Source organism: Phalaenopsis equestris, unplaced genomic scaffold (genome assembly GCF_001263595.1).
Source record: "Phalaenopsis equestris unplaced genomic scaffold, ASM126359v1 Scaffold000002, whole genome shotgun sequence".
NCBI classification, from domain to species: Eukaryota; Viridiplantae; Streptophyta; class Magnoliopsida; order Asparagales; family Orchidaceae; genus Phalaenopsis; species Phalaenopsis equestris.
The window spans coordinates 81,366,713-81,390,121 of NW_018164444.1; the positions used below are offsets into that span (position 1 = coordinate 81,366,713).

The 23,409-nt window shown below is 33.8% G+C and overlaps 1 protein-coding gene across 1 annotated transcript; it reads right to left on the minus strand.

The window, feature by feature from the left end:
- Nucleotides 1-30: 30 nt before the first annotated feature.
- Nucleotides 31-22,745, minus strand: LOC110027954 (methylthioribose kinase). Its single transcript, XM_020729619.1, has 6 exons — nucleotides 22,427-22,745; nucleotides 20,999-21,308; nucleotides 13,409-13,583; nucleotides 13,077-13,278; nucleotides 11,618-11,832; nucleotides 31-344 (listed from the first exon to the last, which is right to left on the minus strand). Exons 1-6 carry the CDS (start codon nucleotides 22,613-22,615, stop codon nucleotides 173-175), a joined length of 1,263 nt encoding a protein of 420 aa, XP_020585278.1. The 5' UTR covers nucleotides 22,616-22,745; the 3' UTR covers nucleotides 31-172.
- Between the last annotated feature and the right edge of the window lie 664 nt (nucleotides 22,746-23,409).

The following is a 23,409-nucleotide window of genomic DNA, read 5'->3' on the forward strand; positions in this document are numbered from 1 at the left end:
CATGAAACATCTCATTTACATTCTTTTAACTTTTAACGAGAGAAGCAGTGAAATTTATTCAAACCTGGCACCGCATTTTGTCCGGGAATACATAGATAAAACATTCGTTCGGTTCTAATTAACTGCACTGATAGACGAGTGGCAAATTTCACAAACACCGTAATAAAGCCGATTACGAAGAGATATTCCCGATTGCAGATATGACTTGTTCAATTGTGTCAAAACGCCTCCTTTCTTTAAGAATCATTTTAGCAAATTCTAGAGCGCGGTGTTCACAATCTGCTCTTCTCTTGGCATCAGTAATTGATTCGAAGTCCTCAACATGAGCTACCCCAACTATCCTCCTGAAACAATAAAACTTCAATTTTGTAAAACTGACTTAAAATAAAGAAGATTTACATACATACTACTCAATTCTTGTATGTATTTCAATTTTCTCTCTCACACATATACACATATATCTAGGCATGAACATATATCTAGGCATGAAAAGGTTTATTTCACTTTTTAAAAGGTGAAATTTAGGTGCTACATATGTAAATACATACGAATTGGGTGGTAGTATGTAAATGCTGCTAAAAATAAACCTTCAACATAAATGAGCATGATGCATGCATCATATATTTAGAAACTGTAATCGCATTACTACAATATCCTTAAAAACTGTCAAAGTTTCACTTTACTCTGAAAAATGCACTATCAAAGAGATGATGCATCAATATAGGTATTTATTAGTATATCAATTATCAACTGTAAATTATGATTAAGCATAGATATAATTAATAAGCATAGCTAAAGATTCATATATTACTAATACCTATATTTTGTATTGTTAGAATAAATTCAATTGAGCAAGCCACTGAATTCCTGCTTTGATATTGCGCATAGCTCTATTTGTCATACACAACATGGTAAGAAAAAAAAAGCATCAGGCAATATCTTCATTAATTATGGAAACAAAAAGTCAGTCATGTGAAACCAATATAACGGCTATTTGGGGTTTATCCTAAAAAAAGAATACATATTATCTTGGCCCGTATTTAGTTTACTTTTTCAGATCAGTCTAACCACACTACTGCATGCACAAACCAAACCACTTCATTGGCTTTTCTTGCTCCTCTTCAATGCTCGCTACTCGCACATATTCCTTGCAATAATCACTTTGAATACCATTCTTAATTTGATAAAGCATATATGTTAGCATTCTCATATCTATTAGGCCTCATTTGATTGTCCGAAATTTAAAAATATTTTTTGAAATAAATAAATTTATTGGATCTTGTCATTTGGTTTGAAGTTAGAAATAAATATGGGTTTTAAACACCGTCCTTCAAAATCCCTCGAAAATAATGAATTTATTTCTGTATTTAAAATAAGCGTAAGAAAAATCATTACCTTCTAAAACATATTTTTCTGTGTAAACAAACAGATAAAGTCTTGCAATCAACCAACTTGTTAAAGACTTAATAGTCATGAAGACACGGACATAACACGATACGAGATGACAACACGACATAGTTGAAAAACACAAACAGATAAAGTCTTGCAATCAACCAACTTATTAAAGACTTAATAGTCATGAAGACACGGACATGACACGATACGAGATGACAACACGACATAGTTGAAAAATATAGGAAATGACGATTCATGAAAACATTTTTATATTTCATAAATTAGTAGTATAAAATATATATTTTTTCCTTATTGTTTAATAAAGATAGCACAAGATAAAATAAGCAATAATAAAATTTGGCTTTATAAATTTAATTTGTACTATCAAATCTCATACTTACAAAAATTAATTTTCAAAATTAGGTATATAATATATATCAAAAGAATTTCTACAACTTGTCTACTAAAATTTAAAATATCCTACGATTACACAATGTTTAATTAATTTAAAATTTAACTTTTAGAATTAAAATAAGTATAGACATTTATAACTACTAAAATAACATATGATTATATCTTGTTTAAAAGAAAACCGCCCAGCTTCGACGAATACATAATTGACCTTTGACATTGAACTTTGACAAACAAAGAAGGAACTACTGATATTCGACTTTGAAGAATATTGGATGCGCCTTTGATGTTTGATTTTAACGAATGTTAGAGCGAGCTTTGACATGATGAGAAGGGAAACTATTTCTACTTTGAGGTATCATTGGAGCATATTTATAAGTTTTTATTTTTTGTGTCTTGTTTTTTCCCAAATTGTGTTGAGCCCATATATGATGCATGTTAAGGTGTGCCCAAGGCATGTTCAGGTCCGAAAAAAATTCAGACACATATTTTATAGTATGGGACAAGTATCGAAGCTATGTTTGTTTTCGATACATGTCCGACATAGATACGATGCATTTTTATAAGTGTCACTACTAAATAGATGGTCACTAAACAAGCATTTATTAACACCACTATTGTAGATATATAGATAATGAAGAAATGAGCAAAACATATGGATTGCAGCTGAAAAGGAATTGGGAGAAGAAAGGTACAGTATAATTGGTTGAATGCCGTCATGAGGGTAAAGACATCCATACTTAAAACACTTGAGTACTCTCAAACATACGAATAAGAACCTAGAGGTACATATTTAGATAAGTAACATTAAACACTTGAGTACTCTCAAACATACGAATAATAATCTAGAAGGACGTATTTAGAAAAGTAACATTATGGGAGTTAACATCTCTTATTAATACCCTTGATGGAATTAGACTTTTAATTCCTCAAATAAGCATATAACAATTATCATTGTTCATTTCGAAGCAACAAAGGGATTATAATTTATAGTTAATATTGACCTTGAATTTTCAAATAAAAAAAGGATTAAAATAAGAATGCTATATCATTTTGATTGTAAGAAATAATGTCCAAATCAACACGAGATTTTGCCTGAAGGAATGGAAAACAGCAAAGAAAAAATAATTTCTACCAAAAATACATTATAACTATCATAATCCTAGCGTAATCATGTAATATTTTAACTCTTCTCTTTCATCCATCACCAATAGTTAATCAAAATCCTACGCCATAATCTCATTATGAAGAGAGGTATACCACATACTATAACATAAAAATTCACATAAAAGTAGATCATTGCAAAAAATATGAGAAACTACAAAAAAATAAGTCTAATCTATTTATTGTCCTGCATCATCTAGATAAAGCCTCTTGTGTTATGCAATTCCATTCATTATTAAGCTACTCTATCTATGATAATTTACAACTTCCCTATATTCAGTTAGTTTTTCTCAATTAATATTTTGCTCTTAGTAACCACCATAATTTTCCAAATCCCAACAACGTTAGGCAGCATAACAAACAATTTAGCAAGTAGGCATGTGATAAATCATCTTTATAATATTCCATCCATTTATTATCAAACATTCACATTCAAAGTCGGAATCTTTTAAGGAGAAAATCTTGTTTAGTAATGTTTTCAGCTATTTTATTCTTAAAAATAAGATCAATATCGACAGACTTTCAGAGTAGCTTATACTAACCGTTAAGCGTAGCAACAACTTTATTTCATACCAAGTACAAAACAACATGTCCATATAATTTTTGTTTGAATACTTTAAGTTCACTCACTTTTATATGCTTGTGATTTGTTTTTATATTAACTTACTTTAAGAAGATGTCACTTTAGGGCATTTCTTCTTTTCTTACAACTTTCTTGAAAATGATTATTGTACAGTTATTAAAGACCTTCTGATAGTAGTTCAAAACTCAACAGATCATGATTGTAAAATTATATCCTTCTTGAAGTATATATAATGGCATATAAATGTAGTAGCAGTAATAAGACATGCAAAGAAAAAGTAAAATTTTTTAAGAAATCCTAATATGCGTAAGTGTGCATAAACTAACCTGTCAAAACTCTTTCTACAAGATAACAAAACCTTTGGTTAAACCAAATACATAGCCACGATAGAGACTCCACACACATCATTCAACAATCAGAATGCTACCAATACATAAAAAAAAGGGAAAAATGGAAAGCTTTTATAGAAATGCATAAAATTTGAGCATCGACTCCTCCATCTTTAGTTTTCAAAATGATTAATCACTTCAGAACGTTGTGATTCTCATGAAAAGAAAAATGAAAATAAATTTAGATTAATTTAACATTTTTAAAATAAAATATTGTTCTTAAGTATTATCCCATCATCCACCTTTATCCCAACTAATTAGGTTCAGCTCTATAAATCCTCCACCCCTTTACATTCTTGTGAGATGCTAAGTTAGGTGTTAAATCTATTTTTTATGTTCTTTTGCACATTTGAAAAACTGTCAGCTTTGGTCAAATCATTTTCCTCTTAATCCTCCTAAATCAATTATACAATCCACTTTTTTTTTGCTAAGACCAATATATATTGTTTATGTGATCCCAAAAATAAAATCTTTTCACTTTAATTCCTAATTTCATCACACATTGTCTTACAATTATCAACTGAGCCATAATCACCTTGATTCTCAACTTGTGTGTTTTCCAACACATCTACAACATAGTCAATTTAATTAAAACTTTATTAAAATAACTTTTTGAATTTCCTGATGCTTCCTTATTGCTTTGAACGTTGAATGCACTTCACCATAGTAACCGTTGAGCACTAATTATATAAGTATTGTTCTCATTTATTTTTCAATGATTGAACCTACATGCTTAAAAATATTGCACCTAAATATATATAAATCTTCCGGTAATAATAATTTATACTGCCCATTTTAACATCTATTATTTTTTTTCTTCATCATTATAACTTCTTGATTACTTTTGAGAAGGTATCACCTATTAAAACTATGCAATCTGCAACTAGCATACCCCAAGATGTCTGACCATAAATATCATTTTAGTAAGCATCTTCATAACCAATAGAAAAGGACCGACTTGAAACTCATTCTTGGTGTAGGCTTATTATGATTAAATTGTTTGGGTTACTCAAAAACTACATGTGAAATCATATACATTAAAATTTAAGATGCCTCATACCTAATATCTTTTTTCAAGTTGTAGCATTATAATTTATCTTATAAAAATTTTATTGTCATGTCTGATGGTTCATGTTTATTTACTGATATGGAATATTGTATTCTTTCAACTATTATAAATAGGAGATACTCCTACTGAATAAACACAAAAAATAAATTCATTCCAACATGGTATCAAAATAGAAAAACCAATTTGTCGCCCCTCCTAATCCCGACCTGCCCTCGCTTCTATGCCCAGCCTAACTTTAGTAACTCTCATTGTTAGCACTTACCACGGTTCCACCGACTTGCTCGCTTGCTTAACTTGTCTCACAAGCTCATGTTGCTTGCCTTCATCCCCCGTTTGTTTTGCTTCATGGCCATGTGCTGCCCTCTCACCCATTATACTCTCCTCAGCCTTACACCCGCTTCACCTCCCATATGCTTGCTCACTTGCTTTCATGATGCTTGCTTGTTTGACTTTACATTGCACTTAAACTCCATCTAAACTTCTACTCTCAAGCTCACTAGTGACCTTCTGCCTATTCTCAGGATTGTACATGCTACTATATGTGTTTATTTTCTCGTTCACCCCTCACCAACTACTTAGGACAGAACTCTTCATGGACCACTTCTCAATAGTTCGAATTCATTCTCACCTTTGACATCTCAAGTGGTGTTATGGCTTATCAATATCCTCTCAATGATAACACTATATTCTCTAAAGAACAAACATAGGATTATGTGATTCTTAATTGGGTGCCAAAAAGTATCCCATTGTCATGTTTCACGAGATTGTTTCCTAAAACTATCTCAATACTAAGATTTCTCTCTCCAAAATGCGTTATATGTAATAAAGTTTTCCATCAATTTATCATATATCGTTATCTAATTAAATCTTATAATTGCTCTTTAACCTTTTATATTTCCATTGTGTTTTTCATGGTATCAAAATGGAGAAGATAATTGGCCAAGGTATTGAAGCTATAAGGGCTTATTACTCAACAAACTTGATGCCCTCTACTTTCTTATATGCCATCACTACATATCCATGACATTATCATCTGGTTATCCTCCACTGCATTACTTAAAATTTTGTTACCATTCTATTATATCTAATAAGTTTGAACATAAACTTTATAAATTTGATAAACATCATTATAAACCTGTCCCTTTTTTTACAAGTCCAAATAGTGTCCTATTTTAGTTTGTCCATTATGATATTTGAGATCCTAGACTTGTTCCTATCCATATTTAGGATTTAAAAATTTTATTATCTTCATTAATGATCATGCTCATATTACTTGATACAATTGCTGAAATGTATGGATCGGCTTTTCTCTGACTTCCACTCTTTTTATCAATAAATAAAATTCAATTTTCAACTACAAATAAAATTCAAATTAATCCTACTGAAGATGCACAACCTCAATTTGTCTGTCTTAAAACTAGCATCATTCATCAAACTTCGTGCCTTTATACATCTCGATTGAACCAAAGTATCACATATGCTTATGTTACTCATTCTTTGGTAATTCACAATAATGTTCCTCTTCATTTTTTTTTTGTGTGATATTATTTGTATATAGTATCTTATTAATTGTCTCCAGTTTTCAGTTGAGGATGCTGGAGGCGGCTGTGGAGGAAATTCTTCCGCGAAAAAGGAAATTCCCGAGGCGCCGAGATTGTAGTACGCAGAAAAGGCAAGAAACAGGGAATGATTTCGAGCAAGAAAGTTTTTGTTTCAAGCAAACTTAATTAAGAGAGACAGTAATGTCTCGCTTCAACAATTTTTTAAATTTAGCAGAGGAATTTGCAGAAGAGTTCGTTTCATATCAATTTTAAATGACAATTTCTGATGCAAAATTCGAGGTGTTGAAGTTCGATAAAACTGGTAATTTCGGATTATGGCAAACAACTGTAAAAGATTTGTTGGCACAACAAAGAATCTTGAAGGTTTTGCGGGCAACAAAATCAGATGTCATGGAGGATGATTTCGGATTGTGGCAAACAACTGTAAAAGATTTGTTGGCACAACAGAGAATCTTGAAGGATTTGCGGGCAACAAAATCAGATGTCATGGAGGATGAAGATTGAGAAGAATTGCAACAACGAGCGGCAACAACCATACACTTATGTTTGACATATAGGGTTATGTATCACGTGATGAATCTAAAATCTTCATAAGAGATATAAAAAAAATTATAAACTCAGTTTATGTTCAAATCTCTGACGAATAAATTGTATCTGAAATAAAAGCTGTATGGGCTGAAGATACAAAAAGACTCTGATCTAGCGCAGCACGTAAATGACTTCAATCAAATAATCACAGATTTGTCACAGCTTGATGTAAGTATTGAGGATGAAGACCGAACAATGATTTTGTTGTGTTCACTGTCTTCTTATGAACACTTGTTGACTTCTCTGACATATGGAAAATAAACTATCAAAGTTGATGAGATTACTGCAACATTGTTGGCTCAGAACAAGTTGAAGCAGAATGCAAGGGAAAACTCTCATGGCGACAGTTTATATGTGAAGTGTAATTAGGATCGTGGAAGGAAGAAAGAGAATGAGAGTCCTGGAAGGCTAAATTTCAGATCAAAGTCAAAAGGCAAAAAGACAATTCATTGCTACCAGTGCAATAAACAGAGTCATATGAAGAGAGATTGTCCAAAGCTGAAAAAGCAGACTGAGGAGAAACGTGATGCATCATCGAAGTTTGTAAATGTGGTGCAGAGTGACAATTCAGATTGCAGTGATGACGATACGCTTTCAGTTTCATCAACACAGTTCAGAGATGCATGAATTATTGATTCAGAAGACTTTTATCACATAACACCTAACAGAGAGTGATTTACTTCATACAAGTTAACTAATTCTAGCTCAGTCTATTTAGGTGAAAATAGATGTTGCAATATTGTTGGTATTTGTGAAGTCAGAATTCAGATGTATGATGACATTGTTAAAATATTATATGATGTCAGATATATTCTAGATCTGAAGAAAAATTTGATTTTCATGGGCACTTTAAATAGAAATGATTTTATTTCTAAAGCATATGAGGATAAAAAAATCATCAAAATTGTTAAGGGTGCACTGACTGCGATGAAAGGAAAGTTAACTGCAGGTAATAACTAAAAACTGTTAGGAAGTACACTTGTAGATGTAGTTCATTCTGTGAATTCAGATGATAATAATACAAAACTACGACATATGCGACTGGGTCATTTTAGTGAACGTGGGATGACAGAATTGGATAGAAGAAACCTGTTGCATGATGTTAAAAGCTGCAAGCATGATTTTTGTAAATTCTATATTCTTAAAAAACAGACTAGAGTCAGTTTTATGACTGGAAAGCACAAAACTGAAGGGATTCTTGATTATGTGCATTCTGATGTATGAGACCCTACAAGAGAATCGCCATTGGGAGAATCTCAGTATTTCGTTACATCTATTGATGATTTCTCTAAAAAAATTTAGGTATATTTCTTGAAGCAGAAATCTAAAGTATTCTCTAAATTCAAGCTATGAAAAGTTGAGGTGGAGAACCAAATTGACAGAAATATCAAGTATTTGAGATCTGATAATGACACAGAGTACATATTCAATGACACAGAGTACAGAGTACATATTCACAGTTTCAAAAATTTTGTGAGGAGCACGGGATTCAGAGTCATTTTTCAGTGCGCAAGACACCACAGCAAAATTGTGTGACAGAAAAGATGAACAGGTCCTTAAATGAAAAGACAATATGCTTGAGACTGATTGCAAGGTTTCCTAAGAATTTTTGGGCAGAAATTGTGAAAATGACATGCTATCTTATCAATAGATCACCTCGGGCATCGTTAGGTTGCAAGGTTGCAGAAGATGTATGGAAAGCTAATCCAGTTAATTTCGATCATTTACAAATTTTTTATTGTCCTGCTTATGTGCATGTACCTGGAGATGAAAGATCAAAACTTGATGCAAAATCCAAGAAGTACATCTTTCTAGGCTACAAGAAATTTATTAAAGGATATAAGTTGTGAGATCCTATTGTAAAGAAGATGGTGATCAGCAGAGATGCAGTTTTTTATGAACAGTCTATGTTGTAGCAGAATCAAGACAAGGTGTCAAAAAATAGTTCCAGTTCAGATGCAATGCAAATAGATTTAAAACAACATCCAAAAACAACTGAGAAGTTGAATGTTCAAATCCAACACCTGATGATTTCATTCTAGATGATCTGCAGAATTACAATCTAGCCAGAGAAAGACAAAGACGATAAAGACACACCAATATAAGACCTCCTAAGATAATTGGGTTATGAAGACTTGGTCTCTTGTGCACTTCTCATCAACAACGATGATCCAGCTACTTTTCAAGGAGTTATCACTAGCCAAGAAAAAGATAAATGGATGGGTGCAATGGTTGAGAAGATGGAATCTTTGCAGAAAAATCACACTTGGTAACTAGTTCAACTTCCTGAGGAAAAGAAAGTTATTGGGTGCAAGTGGGTGAACAAAAGAAAACCAGTAGTATCAAAAAAAGAAGGGGAAAAGTTCAGGGATCGACTGGTAGCAAAAGAATTTGCATAGCAAAGGGGATAAATTATGATGAAATTTTTTCTCCTGTGGTCAGACATACTTCAATCAAGGCAGTGCTTGCATTAATAGCTATTTGGGATTTTTATTTAGAGCAGGTGGATGTTAAAATTGCTTTCTTGCATGATGATTTGAAGGAGCAGATTTACATGGAGCAGCCAGAAGGGTTCAGTCAACCTGAACAGAAACATCTGGTTTGCAGATTAAAGAAATCGTTGTATTGGTTGAAATAATCTCTAAGACAATGGTACAAGCAGTTTGACTCCTACATGATTCAAATTGACTAGAAGCGATGTGAGTATGATTGTTGTGTTTATGTGAAGAACCTTGAAGATCGTTCTATTATTTTTCTGTTACTATATGTTGATGATATACTGATTGCTGATTGCTGCTATACTGATTGCTGCAAAGAATATGAATGATGTTTGTGGTTTGAAAGTTTTATTGAGTCAGGAATTTGACATGAAATATTTGGGTCCTACAAATAATATTCTTGAAATGGAGATTCATCAAGATAGTGGCTCAAGACAATTATATTTATCTCAACGAGGCTAATATTGAGAAAGTGTTGCACATGTTTGAGATGAGCAAAACAAAGCCTGTGAGCACTCTATTGGTAAGCTTTCTTCAGAACAATGTCCTAAAACATACAGAAATCGAAAACATGACAAAGGTTCTATATGTCAGTGCATTTGGCTGTTTGATGTATGCAATGCTAAGTACTCGTCTTGATTTGACTCATGTTATTAATCAAGTCTGCAAATACATGTCTAAACCTGGAAGACGACATTGGAAAGCACTCAAGTGGATTTTCAGGTATCTAAAAGGTATTGTAGGACATGAAATTATTTTTGGCAGTCAGCATGATGATCCTTCAGTTGTGGGATACATTGATTCAGATACATTGATTCAGACTATACTATGCAGGTGATTTGGATGACAGAAGATCTACACCTAGGTATTTGTTTACACTTGTTGGAGGGCCTATATATTAGAAATCAACAATTCAATCTATTGTGACATTATCTACAACTGAAACTGAGTACATGGCAGTATTTGAAGCTACAAAAGAAATCTTATGGCTTGTTGGGCTAGTAAAGGAACTGGGCGTTAAGCAAGGTGGAGTTCAGTTGCATTGTGACAGTCAGATTGTTATTTATCTGGCTGAGAACCAGGTGTACCATGCGAGAACAAAGCACATTGATGTCAGGTATCACAAGATCAGAAAATTGATTGCTTCTGGTGAGATACTGTTGCAGAAGGTACATGCTGATGAAAATGCAGTTGATATGTTGACCAAGCCAGTTACTATCTACAAGTTCTTGCATTGCTTGGACTTGTTGAATATTTGCAGTTGCTAGAGAAACTCACTTTCAGTGTATAAGAAACTTCATGATGTATTTCTCCTAAGGAGCTGGATAGGTTGGATATTCGCCAAGGTGAAGACTTATTAGGTATGACTAATATACCATATAAGAGATAGATGTTGGAACGAAGCGGAGCGGAAGAATCTATCCAAATCGGGGGAGTTTCGTTATGAGAGTTGGGGGTGCGGGGGAAACGCCTTCGCGGTACGGTACAGGGGTAATGTAGGAATTACATATTTTACTCCAGGGTTTTATCTAGGGTTATATATCGGCATGTTTGTAACCCTAGGCTATTTTGATGTTGTATCCCATATTTAGTACTCTTTTCTGGAATTGAAAGAAAACCGCAGCTCTGCTACCGAGGACTTATACATCTTTGCCGAACCTCGTTAAATCTCTGCGTTCTTCTGGATTTGTGTCGATTTTGTTTTTCTTCTCGCTTAATTTCTCAACAATTACCCACATAGTTTTCTAAGCCAAAATTTCTTTAGCCTCTAGCATAACTATTGTATATTTCACAAATGCATGCCTCGCACAGAAAAACATAATAATGGCAAATTTTAAATGACAATTGTATGAGAAAAGCAAGGCCTAAAAATTTCTGTACATACTATATTGTTCTTGGATAAGAGATATTCTGTCTGTGATGAAGGTTTCAAAAGAAATGCACTTAGGAATATTCACCTGATCATTTTAGCAGCACCAAATCCAAGAGAATCATGAAATAAATCTTTCATATACTTTTCCTGGACAATGAACCAAAGTTCTGGCTTCTTGTATATATCTGCAAGATAAGCCTCCCCATTTGCATCTTTGTGTTCATTCCAAAAGGAAATGAATTTCTTACGGAAAAGATTCCAAGTATCTTTTATTGTCGTAAGAAGCCATTCTTTATATGCCTGGAGAACAAAAGTAACAGAAGCAGTTCAATCAGACAAATTATAAATCATTATGGAATGTGGCATTCCTCATAAGCTTCCATTATATAAAAAACAATTTCTCATTTCATAAGTTCAAAAAAGCAAATAACAAATAAAATAAAATAAAATAAAAAAGAGAAAACACTGATCGAAATTCTTTTGTTAAGGAAAATGATATAAATTAAATAACTAGATTAGATATAAATTAACGGTAATGTATGCACGGTTTACTAAGCTTTAGAGGTCAGTTCAAGTTGGTCCACGTTTATAAGATTCCCAAATTACATCGACCATTCTATGTTCTTACATAAGACTGTACTTGCAAAGAGCACATAAAAGTGCAAATTAAGAACTCAAGATTCAATGGTTGAAAAGCCTGCTTGAAATTCCTACCAAATTGCATACGCTGCCACTGAAACTTGTATGAAAGCAGCTATGTAACTATAAAAGTTTGATATATTCTTAGTCATTGCAGTTATTTTGTTTAAAAAAAAAATTCAACTTTAAAAGTATTACGCAAAAAATAGTGGTTCAAATAAATTCAATACACAACAATTTTTCGATAATATTACACAAAAAAAAAAAAGAAACTCAAAAAACACAAGCTAAACTGGCTAAAAATCCATGATTTAAAACCCCACCAGCCTAGCCAATTCCGTCACTCACCCGTGCCTTCTGTTCTTTGTTTCTCAAGATACGGAAATAAATAGACTTTTAAGAAAACGATGAGCTATACAAATTATTTTTTAGTCATACAGTATGCTTCATCTTCCTATTGTTGCTAACACAGGCACTTTAAAATGCCTTCTTGTTGTGCAGCTTAACCAACAGTATGTGTTTTAGTTCATACGTGCAACTCCTTCACCTTCTTCGTTTGTCATGTTCATTACATCAGGAATTTTATGAACAATTTCATCACAAGCTATCAATAATGCCTATATCTTTAAACTAACTGGAAAAAAATTGAAAAGCGACAAAAAAATTAGTCAAATTTGTTTAACAAAGTCATCAAATGCTTCAAAGAACGTATAATCACGTATACATACAAATAATTATTCACGTTCAGAAACCTCCCGCATTAGTGTAACTAACAACATGATAATTGTAGAATAAAAGTTATACAATTAAGGCCTAATTCAAATTATAAACAAAAAATAAACTTTGAACTAATGAACAAGAATTAAAAAAAAAAAACTCCTGTTAAAGATTAATTCAATCCATACTGTTCGATCTTTTCCATTATCTGCATGTCCGTCTTGTGAAAAGAATGCCAAAATCAAATTCCCCACAAAGGCTCCTATATCGAACCCCATAGGCCCATAAAAGGCAAATTCTGGATCTATTACTTGAGTAGATTCTGTGGTCACCATGACTGAACCAGTATGAAGATCTCCATGAATAAGAGCCTGAGCTCTCTCACAGAACCTAGAATATGAAACAATGCTGATAAGACCTATCATATTAAATAAATAACATCAAATAACTACAAAACATATAGTACAATCAAATACTATAGAACTTAATTAGAAAATTGACTCTAGGATGAACATCATACATAGACTTCAGACCAGCAACCTCAAGCTTTAAAATATCATCCTCACGAACTGTCCCAGCATCTTGATCAAGGTAAGGAGACGTCCAACAGTTATACTGAGAGATCTTGTATGGATCCGAAAATACAACCTGTTCAGTGAGTCTACATAGTTCAACATTTCCGCAATATTTTGCAACTGCACCAGTGCATCAATATATTCGTAAGAAACTTCAAAATAAGACTAATCAATGTCATGTTCTCCTTAGAAAGTTTAAATCTAAAACACAAATAAACGATAGAAAAGAAAAGTAAGACGAACCTAATAAACTTACATTGATGAAAAGTGATATTGCATAAATTTGCAAAAGTCGTGGGTTAACCAATATTTCACTACAATGGAAGGAGGACAACAAGGTTGTACAAAAAAAAAACAGTTGAAAGCAAAGAATGAGAAGATTAAAAAAAGTTATCCTCTGAGAATTTTTGTTTTTTTATTCCAAAAAATTCCTTATTGTTGAAATATCTCGTAAATAATTATTACATATTTGTTGTAACTCTATATTTAGAGGGTTATATATTATATGAGGGATCTTAGGAACCTTTACTTATTTCTCTCCTTAATTAGAGAAATTAGTTGCCGCTTATCTTTGTTATTATCCATTTCCTTGTCTACTATATTTTGTTTTTATTGTTTTCCATACCAGTAAGTCCTGTAATGAGTATTTATGCCCCTCTTGCATCAATAAGAATAAGCCCTCTTATATTTTTCCACTGTTCTCATGGTATCAGAGACACATCGAATATTTAGGATTTGAATCTTTATAGTCATCTGTTTTGCCTGGAGAACTCTATCTTGGAGTTGTTCGCCTGATCTGTGCCGCTCGATCGTGGAGTTGTTCGATCTTGGAGCTGTTCGACACCCTAACTACTTCCTCTGTGTCGCTCGATTGTGGAGCTGTTCGATCGGAGAGCTTAAGCCGTTCGCTCGCTGCTGGACTACCGCTCGCCTCTCGATCTGTTCGACTACTGCTTCGTCCGCTTCTCTCGATCTTGGAGCTGTGTTCTCTCCGATAGCAAGCGTCTGATCCTCTGTGGCGTCTTTTGCTTTCCCTTTTCTTCCTGTCTCGCGAAGGCGGTAATTCTCTGAAGGTGATAATCGTTTGCTTCAGGGGGCGAATCTTGGGCTCAAGCAAATTCACCATCCTTCATCTTTAAAATGTCTGAAGTCACGTCTCAGACAAGCCAGCCTCTTCAGTCATCTCAGTCTGAACCTCAGAGAAATACATCTGAAAATCATCCAATTCAGATCACTACAATCTGACTAAATGGTGATAATCTTTTTCGATGGTCACAATCTGTTTGCATGTATCTCCGGGGAAGAAGAAAGATTGACTATATCATAGGTGATACTAAACAATCTGACGTGAATGACAACTTAGGTCATTTGGGATGCGAAAAATTCTTGGTTAATTTCATGACTGAAGAGATAAATGCAAATTATCTATGTTACTCTACAACTAAGGAATTATGGGACAATGTTTCATAAATGTACTCTGATCCTGGAAATTAATCCCAAGTTTACGAGCTGACTCTACGACTTGGGAAAATTTGCCAAGGTGAGAATTCTGTGACAAAATATTTCAATTCTCTTAAGAAAATTTGCAGGACATGGACTTATTCAACGATCATGAGTGGAAATCAAACGATGGCTGCAACCAGGCTGCAACCAGTACAAGAAGATCAAGAAGATAGTGGATACTGGCCGGAGCTTCAAATTTCTTGCAGGGCTAAATGTTGAATATGATGAGGTTCGTGGCCAAATATATGGAAGAAATCTTTTGCCTCCAATTGGTGAAGTTTTTGCGGAGGTAAGGAGAGAATAGAGTCAGAGACGTGTGATATTGGGGAAGAAGACTGCAGGTTCAACCGTGTCCGTGGAAGGATTAGCGCTGGCTATTTCTGAAGCTCAAGCAGGAAAACTTCTCACAACCAGCAGGTAGAGGACAAAAACAACCTACGATGTGACTACTGTGAAAAACCACGCCATACTCGCGAAAAATGGTGAAAGTTGCATGGTAAACCACCTAATGGTAAAGGAAAAAAATCTGGTGAACATAGCACACCTACAACAAATATGGCCGAGTCAACCCAAATTAGTAAAGAACAATTAAGTCGTCATCTTCTTTTAAGTCATCTTCTTAAACTGCTGAAATCTTACTCATCATTTAATGCTCCTATCGGTTCTATAGCACAAACAGATAATAATCCTTTAGCTTTATCTGTTCTAGGAAGTAACACTCTTTGGATCATCGATTCAGGAGCATCTGATCATATGACAAGCTGTTCTCAATTATTTGATTCATATAATCCATGTTCCGGTTCCGAAAAAATCAGAATAGCTGATGACAGTTTTCACCTATTGCAGGAAAAGTAAAATTAAAATTTCAGAAAAAAATCTATTTGAAATCTGTCTTCCAAAACTTACATATAATCTTCTTTCCGTTAGCAAATTGTTACAAAACTTGCATGTACTACCATGATGGAACTGATTCTGCAAATAAAAGAGCTCATAGATTAGGTAGTACAAGTTCAAGCTTTGACTATGATCAAATTATGTTATGTTATAAAAGATTAGGACATCCTAGTTTTTCATATCTCAAATCTTTATTTCTTAAATTATTTAAAAGTATTGATTGTTTAAAACTTCATTGTGAAGCGTGCAATTTATCTAAAAGTCATCATTTTTCGTTTCCTATAAAATCATATTCTGCTTCAAAACCATTTTATTTAGTGCATAATGATGTTTGGGGTCCATCCAAAGTTAACACACTTTCTGGAAAAAAATAGTTTGTAACATTTATTGATGATCACACATAAAATTTGTTAGGTGTATTTATTGGAAAAGAAATCTGAAGTTGACACAACGATTTAAAGATTTTTTCCATATGATTGAAAATCAATTTCAAACAAAAATTGACATTCTAGGAACGGATAATGAGACTGAATATTTCAACAAATATTTGAGAATATTTATTTTGGAAAAAAGGTATTCTGCATCAATCCACTTATCATGACACACAACAACAAAATGGTATTGCTGAAAAGGAAAAATAGACATTTTCTTGAAGTTAACAGAGCACTTATGTTTTCCATGAATGTTTCTAAATATATTTGGGGTAATGCACTTCTTACCTCCTGTTATTTAATAAACAGAATGTCATCTTGAGTTCTAAAATTTAAAACACATTTACAAGTTTTAAAAAATTATTTTTCCACATCTAAGATAACAGCTGATCTCCCTTTAAAAGTTTTTTAATGTGTTTGTTATGTGCATGTCTCAAATGTGTTTCGCTCAAAACTTGATCCCAAAGCTGAAAAATGTGTTTTTATTGGATATACTTCCAATAAAAATTGGTACAAATGCTTTGACCCTATCAAAAAAAATTTTTTTGAGAGCATGGATGTCAAGTTTGTCGAGCATCACCCTTTTTTTCAAAACAATTTTCTTTAGGGGGAGAACTCAGTTGAAGAAAATAATTTTTGAAAAACTTTACCCATTCCTTTATGGAAACTAGGGTCAGCACTACTAATCAATTTTTGTCAGATATTACCTTCTCAGAGACAGGGGGAGAAGTACTTCCAACGGATCATAATTCTCAACATGAGCTACAAGTTTATACTAGGAAGAAATTCCATTAAGTTACTACAGCCCCAGTTGTTCCCTCAGCAGATGTACAATCACCTTTGTCGAATAATGGTCCTACAACTCAGAGTAATCTTCCATCTACTTCCACTCCTGATATTGATCTTCCAATTGCTTTCAGAAAAGGAATATGAACGAGCACGAAACATCATATCACACAATACTTGTCATATGAAAAACTATCAAAAAAGTATAGAACATTTGTGTCTATGATTTCTAATATGCTTGTTTCAAGAACTGTTCAGGAAGCATTAGGTGAACCAAGTTGGAAATTAGCTGTGATGGAAGAAATAAATGTTCATAAAAGAAATAACACCTAGACAGTCATTGATCTACCTAAAGACAATAAGACGATTGGGTGCAAATGGGTGTTCACGATGAAGTTTAAAGCTGATGGAAGTGTGGAGAGATACAAAGCAAGACTAGTAGCAAAAGGATTTACTTAAATTCATGGTATTGATTACCAAGAGACTTTTGCTCCCGTTGCTAAAATTAATTCTATTAGAGTACTTCTTTTTCTTGCAGTTAACTTCAACGGGTCACTTCATCAATTTGATGTAAAAAAATCATTTTCAAATGAAGAATCGCGAGAAGAAGTATATATGGACCTACCACTCGGATTTGAAGAAAAATTTGGAAAGATAAAGTATGCAAATTAAAAAAGTCCCTTTACGGGTTAAAGCAATCTCCTACAATTTGGTTTGAGTGTTTTGATGATATTATCAAGAGACATGGATTCTCTCAAAGCCAAGCTGATCACATTCTTTTTTCAAACATTTCATTAAAGGTAAAGTAGTCATTGTGATTTTGTATGCAGATGACATAATCATGACAGGGTATGATCCTCTGGAGATTAGCAACTTGAAAAGGAAACTTGAAGCCGAATTTGATATTAAGGACTTGGGAAAGCTAAAATATTTCCTTGGAATGGAGTTTGCAAGATCCAAGGAGGGAATTTTTGTCAATCAACGCAAGTATGTGCTTGATTTACTCAAAGAAATAGGAATGACAGGTTGCAAGGCAGCAGATATGCCAATTGAACATAATATAAAGTTGAAACCAGCAGCAGCTAATGAGGTAATGGACAAAGCATGCTTTCAAAGATTGGTAGGGCGACTAATCTATTTGTCTCACACTTGACCTTACATAGCCTTTGTAGTGAGTGTTGTGAGTCAATTCATGCATTCACCTGGACCTACCCACTTCGAAGTTGTATTCAGAATTTTGATATATCTCAAAAGAACTCCTGGAAAAGGACTTTTGTTCAAAAAGGGAGAACATCTTCTAATAGAGGCCTACACATATGCAGATTGGGTAGGAAATATAAATGATAGAAGATCCACATCAGGTTATTGTACATTTGTAGACAGAAATATGGTTACTTGGAAAAGTAAAAAACAAAGTGTGGTAGCAAGAAATAGTGCTGAAGCAAAATTCCGCTCAGTGGCACATAGACTCTATGAAGAGTTGAAGATTCCTATGTCAGCACCTATTAAAATTTACTGCGACAACAAGGTTACAATCTCTATAGCTCATAATCCAGTTCTACATGACAGAACAAAACATGTAGAAGTTGACAAATATTTCATCAAGGAGAAGATAGATAATGGTGTGATATGTATAATGGTGTGATAGATAATGGTGTGATATGTATATCCTACATGCCCACTGCTAGCCAAACAGCAGATATTCTAACAAAAGGTCTTGACAAAGTGTAACATGGGAATCTAGTTAACAAGCTTGCTATGAGTAACATCTTCATGTCAGCTTGAGGAGGAGTGTTAAAAGATCTCGTAAATAATTATGATTATATTACATATTTGTTGTAACTCTATATTTAAAGGGTTATAAATTATATGAGGGATCTTATAAATCTCTATTTATTTCTCTCATTAATTAGATAGATTAGCTGCCCCTTATATTTGTTATTATTTCTTTCCTTGTCTACTATATTTTGTTTTTATTGTTTTCCTTACCAGTAAGTCCTGTAATGGGTATTCATACTCCTCTTTGCATCAATAAGAATAAGCCCTTATATTTTTCCACTGTTTTCACTCACAAAACATTCTCCAGAACTATGTAGCATTTTAAAAAGAAATTCAAAGGTACGATACAGAGCATTAGAATAGCCAACCAACAGGGAATGTTATTTCTTCTAAAGGAAATGGGTGAAAGTGAGTAATTTGCTACCCAAATATTTTTTATTGGCTTTTAGAATGTCATTGGGTACCAACAACTTAGTTATAATTATTTCGAAGTTTGCATTTCGTCCAGAGATGCATTAAGTTTTAACTCTGCCTAAGTTAAAAATTCGAAGCATTTCAACCTTGTAAGTTATGGATTATTCACTTTTCTTAGCAATCCTTTCTAGTTGCCCTTCACATATACTTCTGCTTTCTGAAAAATACAACCAAACAAGTTCAATCTGTTTTCTGATAGGTCAACGCACTATATATCATTTAAGCGGTTTGGCTAATAATTTCATTTTCATACTTCATACTTTCTAGCTTTAAATTTTCACATCTGAGAATTAGTTATAAAAATATTATTTTGTATTTGATTGGTTATTATCATCATACATCAGTATTACCACCTAAGGCATCCAAATGATTATGATTTTGACATAGGCATAGGTATAAGAAAGCATTATCAATTTTTTTTCTTAACTTCCATATAATAATTTAAACTGATTAGGGTGCCTAAAAGGTGATTGTTATATTTTAATGTAGCTAATATACTTTTTGATTTAATTGCAAGGTTATGATTTGTATTTATCAGTTTGATATGTTTTTAAATATCATATTTAAACCAAGTTGTGAATATATCTGGATCATTTAGATAAATATAATCTGTTTACAACAGCTCCAGCTTGAAATTATACTGCCACAACACATAAATTCCTAGTTCGTAAGAGGCACTTAACAAATTCATCTTTGTTCCTCTCTCTCATTCTTCCATTTTTACTTAAACTTGTACTCCGGGCTAATCAAGTTGCTCAATTGATTTAACAAAAGAGTAAACTAGAAACATTAGAGCATAGCCTAAATGTATGGTCCAGTCTGATTGGGTTAAATGTGATCATATGGGGTCAACTGGGAGTTTTTAAATGCATGAAAACTTCATATATAAAAGGCACGCATAAATAAAAAATAATTAGAGTAAATTACACCTTAAGTTAATAGAAAACAAGTGGAACATTAATACAAGATTTACAATGTAAAGAAGTTGCAACTTCTAGTAAAACAAACTCATATAAGACCATTACGATATGCTCATTAATTAGAAGATATATAAAATATCTTTAGAGGAATATATATTTAAACAAAAATAAGGATTAACAATTGACAAATAAATTTAAGCGTATTCACATACATACCATCCAATTCCTATGTATTTATATATCTAATACCTAAACTTTGCTATTTACATTTATACCACACAAATCATTCATATCACATAAAAATACCACTATTATAGCTTTTGAAAATTGAAATACACATTTTGATGCATAGGTAAGGTGGAAAATGTAAAAACTGAAGTTTGGTGTTAGATATGTAAATACATGAAAATTAGTGGCATGTATGTAAATCTTCCATAAATTTTAACATAGCCATTAAATTGTAATTACACCTATCACATTAATGTTGTCTAATTAGGTAACAACTAGGTAAGAAAAATTCATAAAATTTAGAAAACAGTTTTAAAATTGGCACACCATAAATATGCAATACTAAGCAGATAATTTGGGGAATCTATATTAAAAAAAAGGAAAAAAAAAACAAGAAACCAATAGTTAATACCTTACCAAATTTTTTGAAATATAAAACAAAATGAATGAATGTAGGATGCATGAAATATTGATCAGTTATGCTCAACATGTTGTACAATGTTGCATAAGAAAGATTTACCTTCAACTTTATGCTCAAATGTAGAACGGTACAAAAGAGACGTAAAGAACAGCGTTCGAGCCATGTATTCCGACATATGTTCCGCAAGCAATGGATATTCAATTCCAGCAATCAATCCTTTCCGCAAAATAATATGTGGTGGCTCCAAGTAGCGCATAGCAATCAAAGACAAGGGCTTATCAAAATGATAAACTTCTGGAACATGAGACGGGCATAGACGGCCATGCTCTCTCAAGGTTAATGCCTCAAAATATGCACGCTCCTTTGTCATTGGCCATGACTCACCAATGCAACGAATATATGGAATAGCCTGAATCATCATTTAAAATATATTAACAATAGCATTTTTAGTTCTATGTAAATAGAATAGAATTGATTAGTGAAATGTAGAATGCCAAAAATAGTCCCTTAATTATTTACATGAGACCATTTTAGTCCCAAAGTCTACAAAAGTGCAAAATTTGTCCCTAGACTCTTCAAATTGGGGCTGAAATAGTCTTCTGTAAGAACAATTTTAACCCATATTAAAAGCATGGGGACTAAATTGACACTTTTAATAACTCTGGAATTGAAATGACACCAACAAAGAGTCGGGGAGACTACTTTGACACTTTTCTCAATTAATCAATTAGGAAAATAGAAGGAGACAATCTTCCAACATACTAAAGGAGCTGAAAATAATAAGTTTGTGTTTTTTTTTCCTCAATTATTTCTTCAAGGACAACACCATTAGAAATAAAAGAATTTAAAGAAATTTTTGCATGTTCATTCTATTTGTTTGTTTGAATGCCCACGTTAATGCATGTCATATTGTCCAAACTTTTTTCAGCCACCAGATCCTAACATGGGTTCAACTCACCCAAATCTTTATTCTGAACCTATTGCAGCTTAGTTGTTAGCTTGACTCAGCCACATAATTTTTTTTAATCAACATAATTTTTTTTAATCAACAAAACCAACAAAAAAAAATCATGTGCATGCTCTTGGATCCATATAAGATTCAAACTTAGTTTCTACTATTGATTTATGGATTTTTTCCTCGACTCAATCGACAACAATTATACATGACTGTGGTCTCTATTCTTGCAGCAAGGAAAAGGGACTTTTTCAAAAAGAATAATACCAAACTAGGGCAATCCTATTAATATGATAATTTGCAGAATGAAATCAAATCCAACAATCTGAAACAAGAATCAACACCATATGTAACAAAAAGTATTTATCTTGTAGTCCTAGCTGTAATACTCATTAGCAACCCTTACATCTCAAGAACACATCGTATCATCAATATTGGAGTATCCGTGAGAAATTTAGTGTGTAACAACACAAGCATTTTTATAGAAACAACATTCAAATGCTTCCATTTACAGTAATAATTTGGTTGCAAAGCACGCAAATGCATTGGAAGTAAGAAGGAATGAAGTACACCTGCTTGATGACGACAGATCCTCCGGAGGAGCTGATGACGATGTAGACGAAGTTAAGGTTGCCATCCCCGACCTCCTTGACAGTGAGGCCTTCAAGGTCATTTCCAAGCAAGGAGAAAACAGCAGGCGTGGCCCTGATATACTCGATAAGGGATTTCTCATCCAAAGCCCTAAATCCTTCGTCCACCATCGCCAAGACCCTGGGTTCCGGCGAGCAGGCTGAATGAGTAATGGGGAAGAGAGAGATGGGAAAGAGCAAGGAGCCCAGATTCGGGAAGGGAAAGTGGAAAGTGGAAAGTGGAATGTGGAAATTGTAAGGTGGGAAAAATTGTGTGACTTATACAATGGAACTGGACGGGTTTTAGGCTCCGTTTGGGGCCGCTTCTTTTGTGGAAATTGTAATGTGGGAAAAATTGTGTGACTTATACAATGGAACCGGACGGGTTTTAGGCTCCGTTTGGGGCCGCTTCTTTGCGACTTCGCGGGCATGGAATCATGAAAATCAATCATTGGCTCCCAGCGTCGCGGCAGAACGAAGTTGAAGTGGAAGAAAAGCGGGCCGCGATATCCATCCCGAGGCCCCAGCTTTCGGCTCGTCAAAAGCTTTTTTACCCTCGGCGCAATCCTCCTCCCGCCTATTCCCGAGTGTATTCTTCCTTCCCGCAGACCAAACCCTCCCTCGCGCGAGCGTTCTTCTTACTCCTCGACATGCGAAGCCTCTGCGAGCGTTCTTCTTCCTCGACACCAGGACCGATCGCGCACGTTCTTCTTCCTCGACGCCAGGACCGATCGCGCACGTACTTTTTCCTCGAGTGCGAGCGTTCTTCTTCCTAGACACCAGAACCGAACCGTCTGCACGTGTTCTTCTTCCTCGACACCAGGATGGAACCCTTCCGCGCGCGTTCTTCTTCCTCCACCAGAACCGAACCCTCGTCGAGTTCTTGCCGCGCAGGTCCTTCCTCGAACAGGACCGAATCCAGGGAG

What these genes read in the sequence shown, in the direction of transcription:
- LOC110027954 (XM_020729619.1), bottom strand. Translation starts at nt 22,615, where the DNA reads ATGGTGGACGAAGGATTTAGGGCTTTGGATGAGAAATCCCTTATCGAG. An exon ending in GATCTGTCGTCATCAAGCAG is followed by an intron (nt 21,309 to 22,426) that starts GTGTACTTCATT and finishes ATGATGATTCAG; the next exon opens with GCTATTCCATATATTCGTTG. An exon ending in ATTTGAGCATAAAGTTGAAG is followed by an intron (nt 13,584 to 20,998) that starts GTAAATCTTTCT and finishes GCACTGGTGCAG; the next exon opens with TTGCAAAATATTGCGGAAAT.